Here is a 15,590-nt window from a genome sequence, read left to right as displayed (position 1 = left end):
ATTCTCTTTCTTTTGCTATTCTTTATTTTCAGCTGCAAATGTGTATATATACATGTATAAAGCAATGAATACACCAAAAAAAAATTTCCAATCAGATTTCTTCTTCAATTTCGTACAAAAAATGTTTTATCTAGTCTTTTTAAAATTTTTATTCTAACATATATCTTTACATGTTACATCTATGATCAAACCACTACATCTCATAGGGGGTTGGGAATTATGAAGTTAAACGGTGTCGTTATTAGTGGTGACACTCTGTTTTGATAACGCAATTTGGCATATATCCGCTGTGAATATCTTGTATCAAATACACAGAAATATCTAAAACTTTAGATTGACCAAACTTAGGGTTTATCGTATTTGTATATTTGCTATGGCGACGCCGGCGAACCCTCCGAACTCCGAATCCGATACCGACATAACAAATCAGGTTACGAACTCCAAATCCGGCCCGAATCCTGAATTCACTTCTGACGCGTTAACCGCCACGATTCCATCTAGTCCTGTCGTCTGCCTCCTTAGGTTCGCCGGTGACTCTGCCGCTGGCGCCTTCATGGGCTCCATTTTCGGCTACGGTAATTGTCTATGCATTTTTCCGTCAACTCATTTTCTTCTATGGTTCAGTAGTCTTCAATTTTCAGTAAGTTTGTTACTTCAGCTAGAATTTTGTGAAATATGAGAAATGAGTTACTTCTGATTGTTATTTTTGGGACTGCGTTCTCTCCGGAATTGTCTATTTTATGCATTTGACAACCTATGTCGGTATCAGTTGTAAATATTCATCTAGACGCTGTGCGTATCAACCTCGTTTGGTGCTGTAGCTAAGCCGTTGTGGTTTTTGGATCTGTTGCAATGGTCTGCTTACCACTCTTGTATGGTTGTTGAGTGCTTACATGGACTATAGTCGTGTATTAATCTCTCCGTCCCAATTTATCTCACATTGAGCATGGAGTTTAAAGAAAGAAAGAGTTGTTGGAACTTTTGGTATAATACAGCCATTTTCTGGCATTAAAATAGTGTTATTTTGTGTGTAAAATAAGAAGCTTAAAGTTAAATTATTTCTAAATATAGAACTTGTCATTCTTTTTGGTATAGACTAAAATGATATTGCCTCACATTAAATGAGACGGGGAAAAGTGCATTATAATTTATAAGTGTGGCTACTATTTTATAAGTGAGGCAGTTGAAGGCAGCTCATCTGAATCCCACTACTGATTTCTCTTGTCGTCTTCAGTCATTTACTATATTTGATGACAGCCTATTGTCTTGCTTATGCCTTTTCCTTTGACGGAAGCCTCTTATTTTTGTAGGTGTAATGAGCCTCGAGAACCCTACGTTTTCAGATTGTTTGTTATTTCTTCTATTTATTTGTGTAATGGATATTTACTAGGAATTTTTAAGGTTCCTTTAGGTGAAAACAGATCGGTAATCTTTCTCCCACCATCACGACTTGAAGTTTTGAGTTTTCCTGTAACAAAAACATTCTTTTGTTGCTACTGATAACCATGCATTTTCAGAGAAAGTCCTTTTCTTAATGCTTCTGTAAGATTAAATGGCTTTTGGGGATTTCATAAATGGAATTACCTTGATGCTTTTCAGAGAAAGTCCTTTTCTTAATGCTTCTGTAAGATTAAATGGCTTTTGGGGATTTCATAAATGGAATTCCCTTAATGCCAAAGATTTGACCTTATAAGTTGGCGATGCATTCAATTTTGCTCAATGCGGTGTTCTATTTCAGGGTCAGGATTGATAAAAAAGAAAGGCTTTAGAGGATCCTTTGGGGAAGCAGGAGCTTCGGCAAAGGTATCACAATCTTTGCTTGATGATATTTTTTGCAAACTACAGTAGAGCTAATATTACTGCCTCTTTTTTGATCTATCAAATTGTGACTTGGTTCAATTCTCCTTTCTAGACTTTTGCAGTTTTGTCAGGAGTTCATAGTTTAGTTGTCTGTTTCCTGAAGAGATTACGGGGAAAAGATGATGGTATGGCACACACTTTGTACAGCCAGAGAGTGAAAACACCTTTTATTTTCATTTGACTTTCTCTTCTTTCTACAGTTATCAACGCTGGAGTAGCTGGATGTTGCACTGGTCTTGCGCTAAGTTTTCCAGGTACTTCAAACATTTCCCACTTTAAAACGTAGTTATCAGGTCTATGGACTGCTCTTTTTATTGTCAATTCCTTGAGTGGAGACCCGTGAGGTCTCAGGCTCAAATTCCAGCGGAGAAAAAAACACTAGATTATTTCTTCCCATCTGATTAAGTCTTGGTGGACAGAGTTATCGGGTACATGTGGTGGTGGGAGGTAACAGGTACGAGGTAACAGATACCTGGTGGAATTAATCGAGATGCGTACAAGTTGGCCCGGATGGGGCATGTCATGGTGGTATTGTTTCCTTTTTAAAAAAAAAATTTGAGGTCGACTGGTTGAGTTGGGCTTAACTTTGTTACATAAAAGCACAATTAGGCATCTGGAGCTACAAAGAACACTTACTGCATAACTGGAGAATCTTTATGTCTGCGGAAAATGTTCAGGGATCTCACTGCACTTGTTAAAATAGGTAAGGACCTCCAATGCTTTTGACTCTACAATATCATGAAATATATAGCTACAAAAGCATATGGTAGGAAAGATCTATTGATTGGCTCGTAACTTGTAGTTCTCCCCCAGTTTCTGTATAAACTTGGGGAATCAACAGTGCACTAGGAAGGTGGTTTGCATACCTGCTGATGCCAGATGGAGAATAAACTTGGAAATAGATATCTATAGAGAAGAGATGTAAAAACTTGTGGATTTGAGAGGGTACTTTTTCATACACCCTCCTCCATTAGGAAGAGATGCTAGAACCAGTGTTCAACTGCTCCCGTCGTTGCAGAGTGTGGGCATCTGTGCATTGAAGATGTGGAGAGTGTTGTTAAATAAGGTGGGAGATTTAAGGATGTCACTTTGCTCGCCACCATAATGAAACATATTCGAAAAATGGGTTCGGATTGAGAGAATTAGAAGGAAAGTTGGTGAAAAAGTAAAGATGAGCAAGAGGGTACAACTGTGTCTTTCAATATTTAGATTTATTCCAGCATGTCATGATCGTTTCTTGCCTTACTCAGGCCCATGGTGTTAAGCTCAACAAATGAAAATGATTAGATTGGCTGATATTCATGTATTTCTATGATGTTGTAAAGTGCACATAATTTTCGGTTATAATTTGAATTCTCCTTATTTGCTTTATCGAAGCATTTTAGTTTTCTCTATTTTTTCCTTTTTTTAATATTTAGTTTCTCATTATTATACACAAGTTGTGTCAAGCTCTAAAGAAGTGCTGCTCGTTAAAAGGTGTTCTATTTCTACATTTAACTTGTCTATTATTTTTCTCTCCTCTTTGCATTGATCTATTATTAAATTTGGGATGACATCTGGGTTTCACTATAAGTGTTAGTCAACCCTTTTGGCAAAGTGGAGTGAGAATTAATCTCTCTTGGTTATTGATGCTTCTCAGGTGCACCTCAGGCGCTATTACAAAGTTGTCTCACCTTTGGGGCTTTTTCATTCATCATCGAAGGTCTTAACAAACAGCAACCTGCATTAGCACTAACTGCGCAAACGAATGTCAAAAGTAGGCAATATGGTGTGCTTGCTCCTTTGTCACTACCTCTACCAAGTGAGCTTAAGGAATCCTTTTCATTCTTCTGCCAGTCCCTTGAAAAACGTCGCAAGCACAACAATCATGGTTCTGGTTAGATAGTGAAGAAATGATGTGGTTCTCAACCTTATGTCAATGTTGGCATGATTATGAAGTTTTGTAAATTGTAATTGACTTTTATTCTGCTTTTAAGAGTTATGGATCGTGGTTTTCTAGCTGGTGTAGCCAAGTTTATTTATTAATACGCAATCTGGATAAGTTGTCTAGTGACTTGTGTGACCAATTTCTTCTTAGAAGTATCGTTTTATTTTCAAGAAGAATTATCTCCTAATACCCTGATCAGAAATTGGGGATAACGTTCATAAGAACTGAGTGTATTGCTTTACACTAATAACTTAAAAAACATCAATTACGGAAGGAAATATATTTTTTACATCCAAAATGTCCTAAACCCAACCCCCCCCCCCCCCCCCCCCCCCAAAAAAAAAAAAACTACTTTTGTTCATTAAAAAGGTGTTTACACTTTCAATCTTACGCCGTCTCATTTGCTTTCTTGTCTTCCTATTCAGTTTAGACCCAAAATATAATTTATGTAAAACTTGATCGTAATGCAAATAAAAGTATGAGTACCATTATTCTATAGGCTACGACGGTAACTTATGAAGTTAATCAATTATCCAAAGCATTTAAGAATTACTAGGAGAAGCGTAGAGAAAATCCTACATTTCTATTTCCATTTCCAAATAAGAAGATATTTACTTTTATTGAGAGAGATTTTAGCGGATGTATTAATGGAAGTATTTCTTAGAAGATTTTGCGGGATACTTAATGAAAAGGAAATATTAATTAATTTTGAAGAGAGAATCAGCCTGACCACTTTTAGCATTGTTACAAAATCAAATCTTTCCTTATCCATTCAATTTTTTATTGAAATAAGATCCGCTCAAGAATTTAATACTAATACTACGCTAATCTCTTAGAATTAACAGTGATATGCAATTTGCATAACATCAGAAATACAGGATTATGAAGCCATTGAAAAACCTCATTCGAATGTTAAGTGAATGCTTTCAACCAGCTCCTCTTCCCCGTCCCAATGAAGCCAATCTTGCTTTCATGGTTAATCTTCCTTTTTTCCCTCTTTTATTCTAATATTGTGACATATGATCAGAATCTAAACACGTTCAATTTTTATGTTCTCACCACTCATATTTCGATTATGATTCAGGAATTAATATTTATTTTAGTGATTTTTTCATATGCATCTATATTTCGTGTGAAAATATACATTTACTTAAACCTGTTGCATCCTCCTCTCAATATGATTGATGTAAACTTTTCTTTTGTAAAAAAAATCTGCAGGTTTGTGTAATTAAAGTTAAAGTTCGTTCTGTTGGTTGGCAAAAGGCAGTCAACAGAGTCTTGAGTAGCACAAAGGGTAGGGTATGGTAGAGTTCAATATTTGTGTTTGCATATCGATGTTGTAGCTGATAACTAGTTTTGTTTTCGAGATTACTAATTTCACTTTTTTTTTTATAGATGGTGACATATACGTAGTTATCTTTTTGGTGATATAAATATAAAATCTCTTTTATATCGTCTGTGTATATTAGTTAAACTCTTTAATTCTTTGTTATTTGGCACGGTATAGCATATGTGTGATCTTGGGCTAGTTTGTTGAGAGGCTCATCATAATTTTTATTTTTAAATGCAGGAGTGCGTCAATTCAAATTGAAAGAAGATGGAAAGGTGGAAGTATCAGGGATAGTGGATCCAGCTTTATTAATGAGAAATCTTGCTAAATCAGGAAAATCTGCAGAATTAGAATGGATTCAATTTGGTCAATGTTCCAGCAACTTGTTTCTTCCTTCACAACCTCCAAAACCACCCGAAAAAGGACCCTTTAGTCAAGGACCATTTCGTAATTTCAATCACCCCAGGTTTGCTCTGCCCTGGCACGGCGGATACCACGGCCTACAACCGCCTCTGCCTCCGCCTCCGCCGCCCTTGACGCCTTATTCCAGGCCTGGGCCGCTGCTGCCTGCATTTTATGGACATGATTCCAGAGATGGTCATATAAGCAATTGCAATGCTATGTAACTAGGCAAATTAAACCCATTATTCTGGAGTGTACGGAGTAATTCGTTATTGTTAAGTCATACACAGTCACAATGTAAAGAATTTTTACATTATCAGTACAACTTAAACAAGTTTATTGCTTTATTTATTAGGTTACTTATCAGACTTAATTGTATACGGTCAAAATCGGGTATGCCAGATTTCATAGGCACGAAAAGCTGCCTCGAGAGTAAGCTCGTAATGAACCAGGCTCGAGCTTAATGGCAAAGTACGGAACCCGAAGATCGAAATGCTTGCTAAAGATCGAGACCGAGCATGACCGACTTCGAGTAAGGCATAATAACGGAATGTCGAGATATTAGCGACCGACCGAAGATCTCGGCGGAAATCTCGGAACAGATCAAATCAAGCGGTTATTGATGTCAATCATGGAAATTGTTTTCATGATTAGAATTGTACCTTATTTAGGATTCCTCTACTATATAAAGAGGGACCCTATTCATTTGTAAGGGGCATTGATTCACTGATAAAAAAGATACAAACACGCTGCTCTCTATTTTACTTACTGTCCATTACTGTTCATCATTTGTTCTTTACTGTTCTTCTTTCCCAACCTCGAGACCATCTCGAATCGAGGTCGACAGAGCTACTAGAACACCGGTTTGAGTTATATTACTATTTAGATTATCTATTTCAATTCATTGTTTGTCAATTAGTATTGGATTAAATCACGTATCCTTAAAACCACTAAACAAGTTTAATTGTTACTCGAATTTTAGGGTAAACAGTTTGGCGCCCACCGTGGGGCTAAGAATAATAGTGATTGTTCAGTACTGATTCTGATAAAACACACTATTTTACGCTTGTTCTTGTTGAGCGCCTTTGCTTCTAGGTTAAGACATGTCAAACTCACAAAACGCATCCACACACGGTAACAATGGCCTCAGATTCCACGATGAAAACGAAAATGTGATCGCTCCAGGAATCGAGGTGCCACAGGCTAATCTCGGGGCAGCACCGGTTGCCAACCCAGTCGATGTCAGTTCGCACGTTGCTCTAAACGCGGACGTAAGCGCAGATCTCGATGGGAGTGTACATAAAGAAGGCCGATCTAGTGGCCAAGGAACACATGGCAGAGGAGACAAATGAGTCAGTCTCCAATTGATATTCGAGATGCTTCAGGCTCAGCAAGCCGCTATTGCTCAGTTACAAAATCAACATAGAGCTTCTAATAGGGTCGAGCCGGAAATTACTTTCCGTATCGAGCCAGTACCGGAAATGTCGAATGGTAACGAATCGGAGACTAATCCTGCGGTAATGAAAATGCTTGAGGAGCTCACCAAAAGAATTGAATCAGGGGAGAAGAGAATCGAAGCCAACAATAAAAAAGTGGAGACATACAACTCTCGAGTTGATCAGATACCAGGGGCACCGCCAATCTTGAGAGGGATGGATTCGAAGAAGTTTGTACAAAAGCCATTTCCTCCAAGTGCGGCTCCGAAGCCTATTCCAAAGAAGTTTCGTATGCCATACATACCCAAATACAATGGGACTACCGATCCCAACGAGCATGTTACTTCATATACATGCGCCATTAAGGGTAACGATTTAGAGGATGATGAAATCAAATCCGTGTTGTTGAAAAAATTCGGAGAGACCCTTACAAAGGGAGCAATGATTTGGTATCACAACCTGTCATGTTAGCAGATTCTTTCGTAAAGGCACATACCGGAGCCATAAAGGTCGCAACGAGGAAATCAGACCTTTTCAAGGTAAGACAAAGGGATAATGAAATGCTAAGGGTGTTCGTGTCCCGATTTCAAATAGAACGCATGGAGTTGCCACCAGTCACGGATGATTGGGCCGTTCAAGCTTTCACCCAAGGGTTAAATGAACGGAGTTCAATAGCATCATGACAGTTGAAACAAAATTTGATCGAGTATCCAGCTATAACTTGGGCAGATGTACATAATCGATATTAGTCAAAGATCAGGGTCGAGGAAGACCAATTAGGAGCCCCTTCCGATTCAGTATATCCAAACAGGTCGACAGTTAAAAACCAGAGGGACGTCGACATGGAATCAAGGTCTAACAGGGACCGATATCAACCATATACCGCAGATCAAAAAAACAATGGTTCAGGATGCAATTCCGCCCGGAACGATCGAAGAAGTGATCGAGGACAGAATTCTTGGGGACTTTTGAGCAAAAGTGGTTTCGACAAGCATGCTGATCCCACAGAGGCACCTCGGTTATCGGAATATAACTTTAGCATCGATGCATTGGGCATTGTTTCGTCAATCGGAAGGATCAGAGATACTAGGTGGCCCAAACCCATACAAACTGATCCTTCCCAAAGAAATCCAAATTTGATGTGCAAGTATCATGGCACGCATGGTCACAAGACCGAGGATTGCAGGCAATTAAGGGAGGAGGTAGCCCGTCTATTCAATGAGGGTCACCTTCGGGAGTTCCTTAGCGATCGAGCCAAGAATCATTTCAGAGAACGGGACGCCAACAGGAAAAATGAACAGGAGGAACCCCAACATGTCATTCATATGATCGTCGGTGGGGTCGACATCCCACATGAACCCATATTCTAACGCACAAAGGTATCAATCACTAGGGAAAAATGAACTCGAGATTATGTGCCCGAAGGCACTTTATCATTCAACAACGAAGAAATAGAAGGCATTTCTCAGCCCCACAACGATGCTCTGGTAATTTCTATGTTATTAAATAAAGTTCAAGTTAAGCGTGTTTTAGTGGATCTAGGTAGCTCGGCAAATATCATCCGATCGAGGGTCGTGGAGCAGCTCGACCTACAAAGTCAAATCGTACCCGCAGCTCGAGTCTTAAACAGCTTCAATATGGCTAGTGAAACAACTAAAGGGGAGATTATTCTGCCAGTGAACATGGCTGGAACCATTCAAGATACCAAGTTCCATGTAATCGAGGGCGACATAAGGTACAACGCCCTGCTCGGAAGGCCTTGGATCTACAATATGAGGGCAGTCCCTTCGACTCTCCACTAAATGATGAAATTCCCGACGTCGGACGGTGTAAAAACAGTATACGGGGAGCAGTATGCTGCAAAGGTGACCCCTATATCGACACTATCAACCTCGGAAATATCGGAAAGGTCGAGCATCAAAGATAAACAAAAAGTCAAATAGCAATCATAGCCACAAGCCTCGACCGAATCAGGGAAGCAAGAGATAGAAGAAGAAGAGGAGGATTTTCTGACCCCTCGAACTTTTGTTGTTACCGAAGATACTGATGCCACCAAATCAACGGTCGAAGAGATGGAACAGGTTATATTGATCGAGTATTTGCCCGGGCGAAAGGTATACCTGGGAACGGGATTAACCCTCGAACTCAGGAAAAAACTTATCCAATTTCTTGTTGATAACATAGATTGTTTTGCTTGGTCCCATTTAGACATGACAGGGATTCCACTGAAGGTAACGACATATCGGCTAAGCCTGGACCCTAGATTCAAACCGGTGAAGCAAAAGAGAAGACCCCAGTCCGAAGTAAAGCATGCATTCATAAAGGACGAGGTAACTAAACTTCTCAAAATAGGATCCATTCGGGAGGTGAAATATCCCGAATGGTTAGCCAATGTAGTTGTAGTCCCTAAAAAGGGGACAAACTTAGAATGTGTGTAGATTATAAGGATTTAAACAAGGCGTGCCCCAAAGATTCTTTTTCACTGCCTAACATCGATCGCAAGATCGATGCCACGACCGGCCACGAGATCCTTACTTTTCTCGATGCCTATTCCGGGTACAATCAAATCCAAATGAACCCGGATGACCAAGAAAAGACTTCATTTATCACCAAGTATGGAACATATTGTTATAATGTAATGCCCTTCAGGCTAAAAAATGCAGGAGTTGCTTACCAACGCTTAGTGAATAAAATGTTTGAAGAACAAATAGGTAAATCAATAGAGGTTTATATTGATGACATTCTAGTTAAGTCCCTGCGCAGAGGACCATTTGGCTCATTTGCAGGAAATGTTCGAGATTTTAGGGAAATACAACATGAAGCTCAACCCCGATAAAATCACGGTCATCGAAGACATCGCCGTCGTGGATAGTGTAAAAGTCGTACAGAGGCTAACTGGACGGATAGATGCCTTAGGCTGATTCATTTCGAGGTCATCGGTTCGAAGCCATAAAATTTTCTCTTTACTCAAAAAGAAGAGCGATTTCATCTGGTCCCAGGAATGCCAACAGGCATTGGAAGAGTTGAAGCGATACCTATCGAGCCCACCACTGCTTCACACTCCAAAGGCAGATGAGAAACTCTACTTGTACTTGGCAGTATCAGAAATCGCGATAAGTGGTGTCCTAGTTCGGGAAGAGGAAGGTATGTAATTTCCCGTTTATTATGTAAGTCGAACCTTAGGAGAAGCGAAAACTAGATATCCACACTTAGAAAAACTGGCACTTGCACTAATAAGCGCCTCTAGAAAGTTAAGACCATACTTTCAATGTCACCCCGTATGCGTATTAACCACTTAACCATTTCGTAATATTTTGCACAAACCCAAACTGTCGGGCCGATTGGCCAAATGGGTTGTCAAACTCAGTGGGTACGACATCGAATATCAACCCCGGACGACCATCAAGTCTCAAATTTTAGCGGACTTCGTGGCCGATTTCATGCCAACTCTCGTACCCGAAGTTGAAAAGGAACTCTTGTTAAAATTGGGTACGTCATCGGGGATATGGACCCTTTTCACAGATGGTGCTTCAAATGTGAAGGGGTCCGGGCTAGGCATCGTTTTGAAGCCGCCCATGGGTATCACTATTAGGCAATCTATCAAAACTTGTAGGTTGACTAACAATGAGGCCGAGTACGAGGCCATGATTGCAGGTCTCGAGCTAGCTAAAAGCCTGGGGGCAGAAGTCATTGAAGCCAAGTGTGACTCTTTACTGGTGGTGAACCAAGTAAATAAAACCTTCAAAGTTCGAGAGGATAGAATGCAGAGGTATTTGGACAAGCTGCAGGTAAATTTGCACCGTTTCAAGGAATGGACTTTACAGCATGTACCTCGAGAACAAAATAGTGAGGCCGATGCACTTGCAAACTTGGGGTCATCGATCGAGGAAGATGAGATCAGCTCGGGGACTGTCGTTCAACTTTCGAGATCTGTGATCGAGGAAGGCCATATCGAGGTAAACTCTACAAGTTTAACCTGGGATTGGAGGAATAAACATATTGAATACTTGAAGAATGAAAAGCTCCCATCAGACCCTAAAGAGTCGAGGACCTTACGAACCAAAGCTGCTCGATTCACATTGCCTGAAGATGGAACATTATACAGAAGAATATTCGATGGACCATTGGCAGTGTGCTTAGGGCTAGGAGGCACCGATTATGTTTTACGAGAGGTCCATGAAGGCACTTGTGGGAACCACTCCGGCGCCGAATCACTGATTCACAAAATCATTAGAGCAGAATACTACTAGGATAGCATGGAAAAAGATACTAAGGAGTTTGTTCGAAAGTGTGATAAATGTTAAAGGTTTGCACCGATGATCCATCAGCCCGGAGAACAACTTCATTCAGTTCTATCTTCATGGCCATTCATGAAATGGGGGATGAATATCGTCGGCCCCCTTCCAGCGGCGCCATGTAAAGCTAAGTTTATTTTATTTATGACTGACTATTTCTCTAAATGGGTTGAAGCACAGACGTTCGAGAAAGTGAGAGAAAAAGAGGTTATAGACTTCATCTGGGATCACATCGTATGTCGATTTGGGATACCCGCAGAAATAGTATGTGACAATGGTAAGCAATTTATCGGCAGTAAAATGACGAAATTTCTCGAAGACCATAAAATAAAAAGGATATTGTCAACACCGTATCACACTAGTGGGAACAGACAGAACGAATCGACGAACAAGACTATCATCCAAAACCTGAAGAAAAGGTTGAACGAAGCTAAAGGGAAATAGAGAGAAATTCTGCCCGAAGTCCAGTACATGGGCAACTCCGTTTTCCTTAGTGTATGGCTCCGAAGCCTTAATTCCAATCGAAGTCGGAGAACCCAGCGCAAGGTTTTGACATGCATCGGAGGAATCGAACCATGAGGCTATGAACACTAGCCTCAAATTATTAGATGAAAAACGAAAAACGGCACTTGTTTGAATGGCTGCACAAAAGCAATGAATCGAAAAGTACTACAATAGAAGAACCAACCTTCGCCACTTCAGGGTCGGGAACTTATTCATAAGGAAGGTCACCGTCAATACTCGAGATCCTAATGAAGGGAAGCTCGGCCCGAATTGGGAAGGACCCTATCAAGTCCTCGATATAGTCAGAAAAGGGTCTTATAAACTAGGAATGATGGACGGCGAACCATTACCAAACAACTGGAACATATCACTTCTCAAACGATATTATTGGTAAGGTATGACTTTCTCCCTTCGTTCGTTTATATATATTCGGCGCTAACTCATTGCAGGAGTTCGACCAAATACATCGAGACCTCAAGTTTTAAAGTACGCATTGCACTCTTTTTCCCTTAGATCGGTTTTTATCCCAACTGGGTTTTTCTGGCAAGGTTTTTAACGAGGCAACAATTATGTGCTACCTGAGGACAATTCAATAGTATCCAAGGCTTCTTTGCAATCAACCTCGAATACTGGAGGGCATCACCCTCGGATGTTATATTCTCGAGAATAGTACTTCATGTCAAGGGGCCTCGATAGGGAAGATTTGTAATGGACCAAACGGTCAAGTGAACCATGTCCATATAAATTAGTCGAGCCCCGATGGAAAAACATGTGCGCATGTATAAACTATTCAAAGAAGCATTTCTCTCTTCATTTAAAGATTTTGTGTCTCAAAGAAAATTATCTACTATACAAACCTCATGCTTATGATATTGCGAGAAACGGCTCAAGATCCAAAGTGCAAATATACACTTGGGGATTACCATCGATGATAGGCATCTAAACACAGATGCATAAGACCTCAAAGAGGCACCCTTCGATCTATAGGCCAAGGCCACCATTCTCGGGGAATGACATTTCAAACAAGTCCGAAATATTATTGGGAAATAAGCCCAAGGGGCAGCTACGACCTAAATAACACGGCTCGGAGACGTCCGAATTCCGCAATAACGATAGGCCTTCAAATTCTCTGAAAAACCGGTTAAAAAAGGCTACCCTCAGCAATTAATCAAAAGGGCTTCGATAAAATCAGCCCTCGAAAAACCTTAAGAGGTATCAAATTATCTTTAACACGAACGTGCTAAGGCACAAAATGCAAAAGGGTTTCGACCGACATCGGACCCTCAAAAAACCCAATGGGTAATAAGCCGAAAGGGGGAAATAATAGCCGTCTTTTAGAGGCCATATGGGCCCAACCTAAAAGAGCCTAAGGGCCAATATATTTAGAGTTCGAGACTTTATTCTCACTCAACTCGGACCTAAGGGTTCCACTATTCTGAGTTCAAATAAAGTTGATTTGAACTTAGCTCAAGGATCCGAGTTCAAATAAAGTTGATTTGAACTTAGCTCAAGGATCCGCCATAAAACCTTAAGGGGTATGTAAGTTCAAAAATTACCCATTATTTGATAAAAAACCTAAGGGTTTATTCTATTCTAAGTTCGAAACATACTCGAACTCAGTTATAAAAACAGTGCAGTCATGGCATCGATCAAGCCATCCGAAATCTCGAATAAATTATTGAGCTCGGGGACTCGCCCTTGTGCGTCTAAAAAACCTAAGGGTTTTGTTCTAAGTTCGAACTAGTGTTCACTCGATTACCGAGGCTGCAACAACAAAACTTTCACAAGGCAAAAGCACAAAACACGTTTGAACATAAAATTGAGAAGACATTCAAAAGAAGTTTTTTCTATTATATATTGATAGAAAAGGTTATGTACGAGAGACCGATCAATGTCTTACAAAAAGAGAAACTAAGTCCTAACTACGACCGGTTTTGGCCTCTTCTTCAGGAGCAACTTCTCCTTCAGACCCCTCGTTGGATCCACCTCGACTGCCTTATTCATCATCGTCTTCGTTGTCAAAGGAGGCAAGCTGTCTGGCTTCAGTCTCAAGCACCTTGGCTCGGGCTATCTCTTCGGAGAGCTCACAACCTCGAGTATGTATTTCCTCGAGGGTTTCCTTCCGGGATTGACACTTTGTCGAGTCAATGATCCATTACTCTCGGTTAGAAGCCCCCCTTACCTGCATTTGAGCAGCCTCAACATCGGCCCGGTACATGGCAATGGACTTGTCCGCTATGACTTTTGTCTTTTCGATCTCCACCTTGGCCTTAGCAAGCCCGGTTTAAAGCTCTTCGATCCTCTTGGCTTGGGCTGAACTTTTCTCTTTAACGCCCCGAAGTTGAACCTCGGCCGATGACAGTTTGGCCGAGGTAGTTTCTTTTTCCGCAGCTAGGCGATCCATATTCTCCTTCCACCGATCAAAATCGGCCTTTACTTGATCGACTTCTCCCCGAAGCAACTCGATATTTTCAACCTTTTGCTGCAGTTGAGATAATGAAGTGTTAGCCTCCACAGCTGGGTCGAGTCTGTACTTTATCAAAGGGATGCTCACCTGCTTATCTAGCTCGGCCTCTTCCTCATGAGACTTGACCAAATCCGCTTGAAGGTCCTTTATAGTTTCGTCTTTTTGGCCGCAAAGAAGCTTCAAAGTGTTCCTCTCCTCCGAGACCCTTTGGAGCTCAGTTTCACACTGGCTAAGGTCAGCTCGAAACTTGGCAAAAGCCTATATAAAAAAAAGGGAAAACACAAGTCGGATTTAGAAAAAAAGAAAAGAAAAAGAAGAGTAAAGAAAAGAAGTGCAGTAAACCGATTCTTACCTGAGATAAGATACGTTGGGCCTCTTCTAAAATAATAGAAGCATCACCGATATCAGAGGCATCATCGACTCCAGTAAAGCAATCCCGAAAGGGATCCCCTACACTAGAGCCTCCGCCTATATCAGGAGTCTTCAACTCTCGAGCTTCCCATAGCGCCTCCTCAAAAAAGGTCGGGAGAGAAGGCAAGTGACGTTCTGTCATGGTCCCGAGCAAGTCGCTCGGGATGCTCTGATCAATCTTCGGGGTCTCAAAACCGGCATCGTCCGGTAAAGTTGCAGATGGCCGAGAAATGGTCTCGACCTCTGGTAATTCGGGATCCTCACCCGATTTCTTTTAGTAAGCCTCCTCGACACGAGGCTTGATTTTAGCAGCCGCCGTCAGCTTAGAAGGTTTGGTAACCTCGGCGGCTTTCCTAGGTCGGACCGTCAGTGGCGAGGCATTTTCCTCTTCTTCTTCTTCTTCTTCTTCTTCTTCTTCTTCTTCTTCTTCTTCTTCTTCTTCTTCTTCTTCTTCTTCTTCTTTGTCTCTCAGTTTTTGGACCGAGTCCATCGTGAGAGCGATTACTATCTTCCTCACCCTTCGAGGCTTGGGCTTGGGGTCCTCGGACTGCGAGGCAGTTTTCCTCTTCTTGTCTTACCCCGGCTTCGGAACCGGGGACTTAGTTTCTTCCTCGCCACTTGAAGTCCTCAAAATGGAATCCTTAGTCAGGCCTACGTGAAAGAAAATTATTGATGAATGGAGTGTGAAAAGTGTTTTAGAACATGAAAAAGGAGATCCTTACCGTGGTTCTTGGCCTCCCATCTGCCCTTTGCCAAATCATGCCATGCGCGTTCGGCATATGTGGAAGTTGAGGCTAACTTTCGAACCCAATCTTCGAGGTCAGGTACCGCTTGAGGCATCCAAGGAACAGCTGCATATCGAAAGGGGATGTCAGGTGAAGTAGAAGAAGGTACGAAGGGCAAAGTTTAAAAGATCGCTTACGGTTGAAGTTCCACTCTTCAGGGAGCGACATCTTCT

At 41.1% G+C, this 15,590-nt stretch overlaps 2 protein-coding genes and 1 long non-coding RNA gene across 4 annotated transcripts; all 3 read left to right on the top strand.

Annotated features, from left to right (window-relative positions):
- Nucleotides 1-217: 217 nt before the first annotated feature.
- On the top strand, nt 218-3,913 carry LOC104108464 (chloroplastic import inner membrane translocase subunit TIM22-2-like). The gene is made up of 5 exons (XM_009617502.4): nt 218-575; nt 1,739-1,803; nt 1,913-1,985; nt 2,061-2,114; nt 3,500-3,913. The coding sequence occupies exons 1-5, from the start codon at nt 374-376 to the stop codon at nt 3,739-3,741; spliced, it is 636 nt and encodes a 211-aa protein (XP_009615797.1). The 5' UTR covers nt 218-373; the 3' UTR covers nt 3,742-3,913.
- On the top strand, nt 2,121-3,250 carry LOC104108463 (uncharacterized). Its single transcript, XR_689021.2, has 2 exons — nt 2,121-2,563; nt 2,663-3,250. It is a non-coding gene; the product is annotated as an uncharacterized lncRNA (long non-coding RNA).
- A 650-nt stretch (nt 3,914-4,563) lies between the features above and the next one.
- Nucleotides 4,564-5,823, top strand: LOC104108462 (uncharacterized). 2 transcript variants are annotated; one of them, XR_004510079.2, is made up of 3 exons: nt 4,564-4,762; nt 5,006-5,086; nt 5,358-5,455. XR_004510079.2 is itself a non-coding variant. In XM_009617501.2 (3 exons), the coding sequence occupies exons 1-3, from the start codon at nt 4,670-4,672 to the stop codon at nt 5,741-5,743; spliced, it is 555 nt and encodes a 184-aa protein (XP_009615796.1). In that variant the 5' UTR covers nt 4,603-4,669; the 3' UTR covers nt 5,744-5,823. The 2 variants fall into 2 exon arrangements, 1 of the variants encoding a protein (XP_009615796.1); XM_009617501.2 differs by having other exon boundaries at nt 4,603-4,762; nt 5,006-5,081; nt 5,358-5,823.
- The last annotated feature ends 9,767 nt before the right edge of the window (nt 5,824-15,590 follow it).

Source organism: Nicotiana tomentosiformis, chromosome 7 (assembly GCF_000390325.3).
Source record: "Nicotiana tomentosiformis chromosome 7, ASM39032v3, whole genome shotgun sequence".
Lineage (NCBI taxonomy): Eukaryota > Viridiplantae > Streptophyta > Magnoliopsida > Solanales > Solanaceae > Nicotiana > Nicotiana tomentosiformis.
The sequence above is the reverse complement of the archived record's forward strand: the minus strand, read 5'-3'. Positions and strand labels throughout refer to the sequence as shown.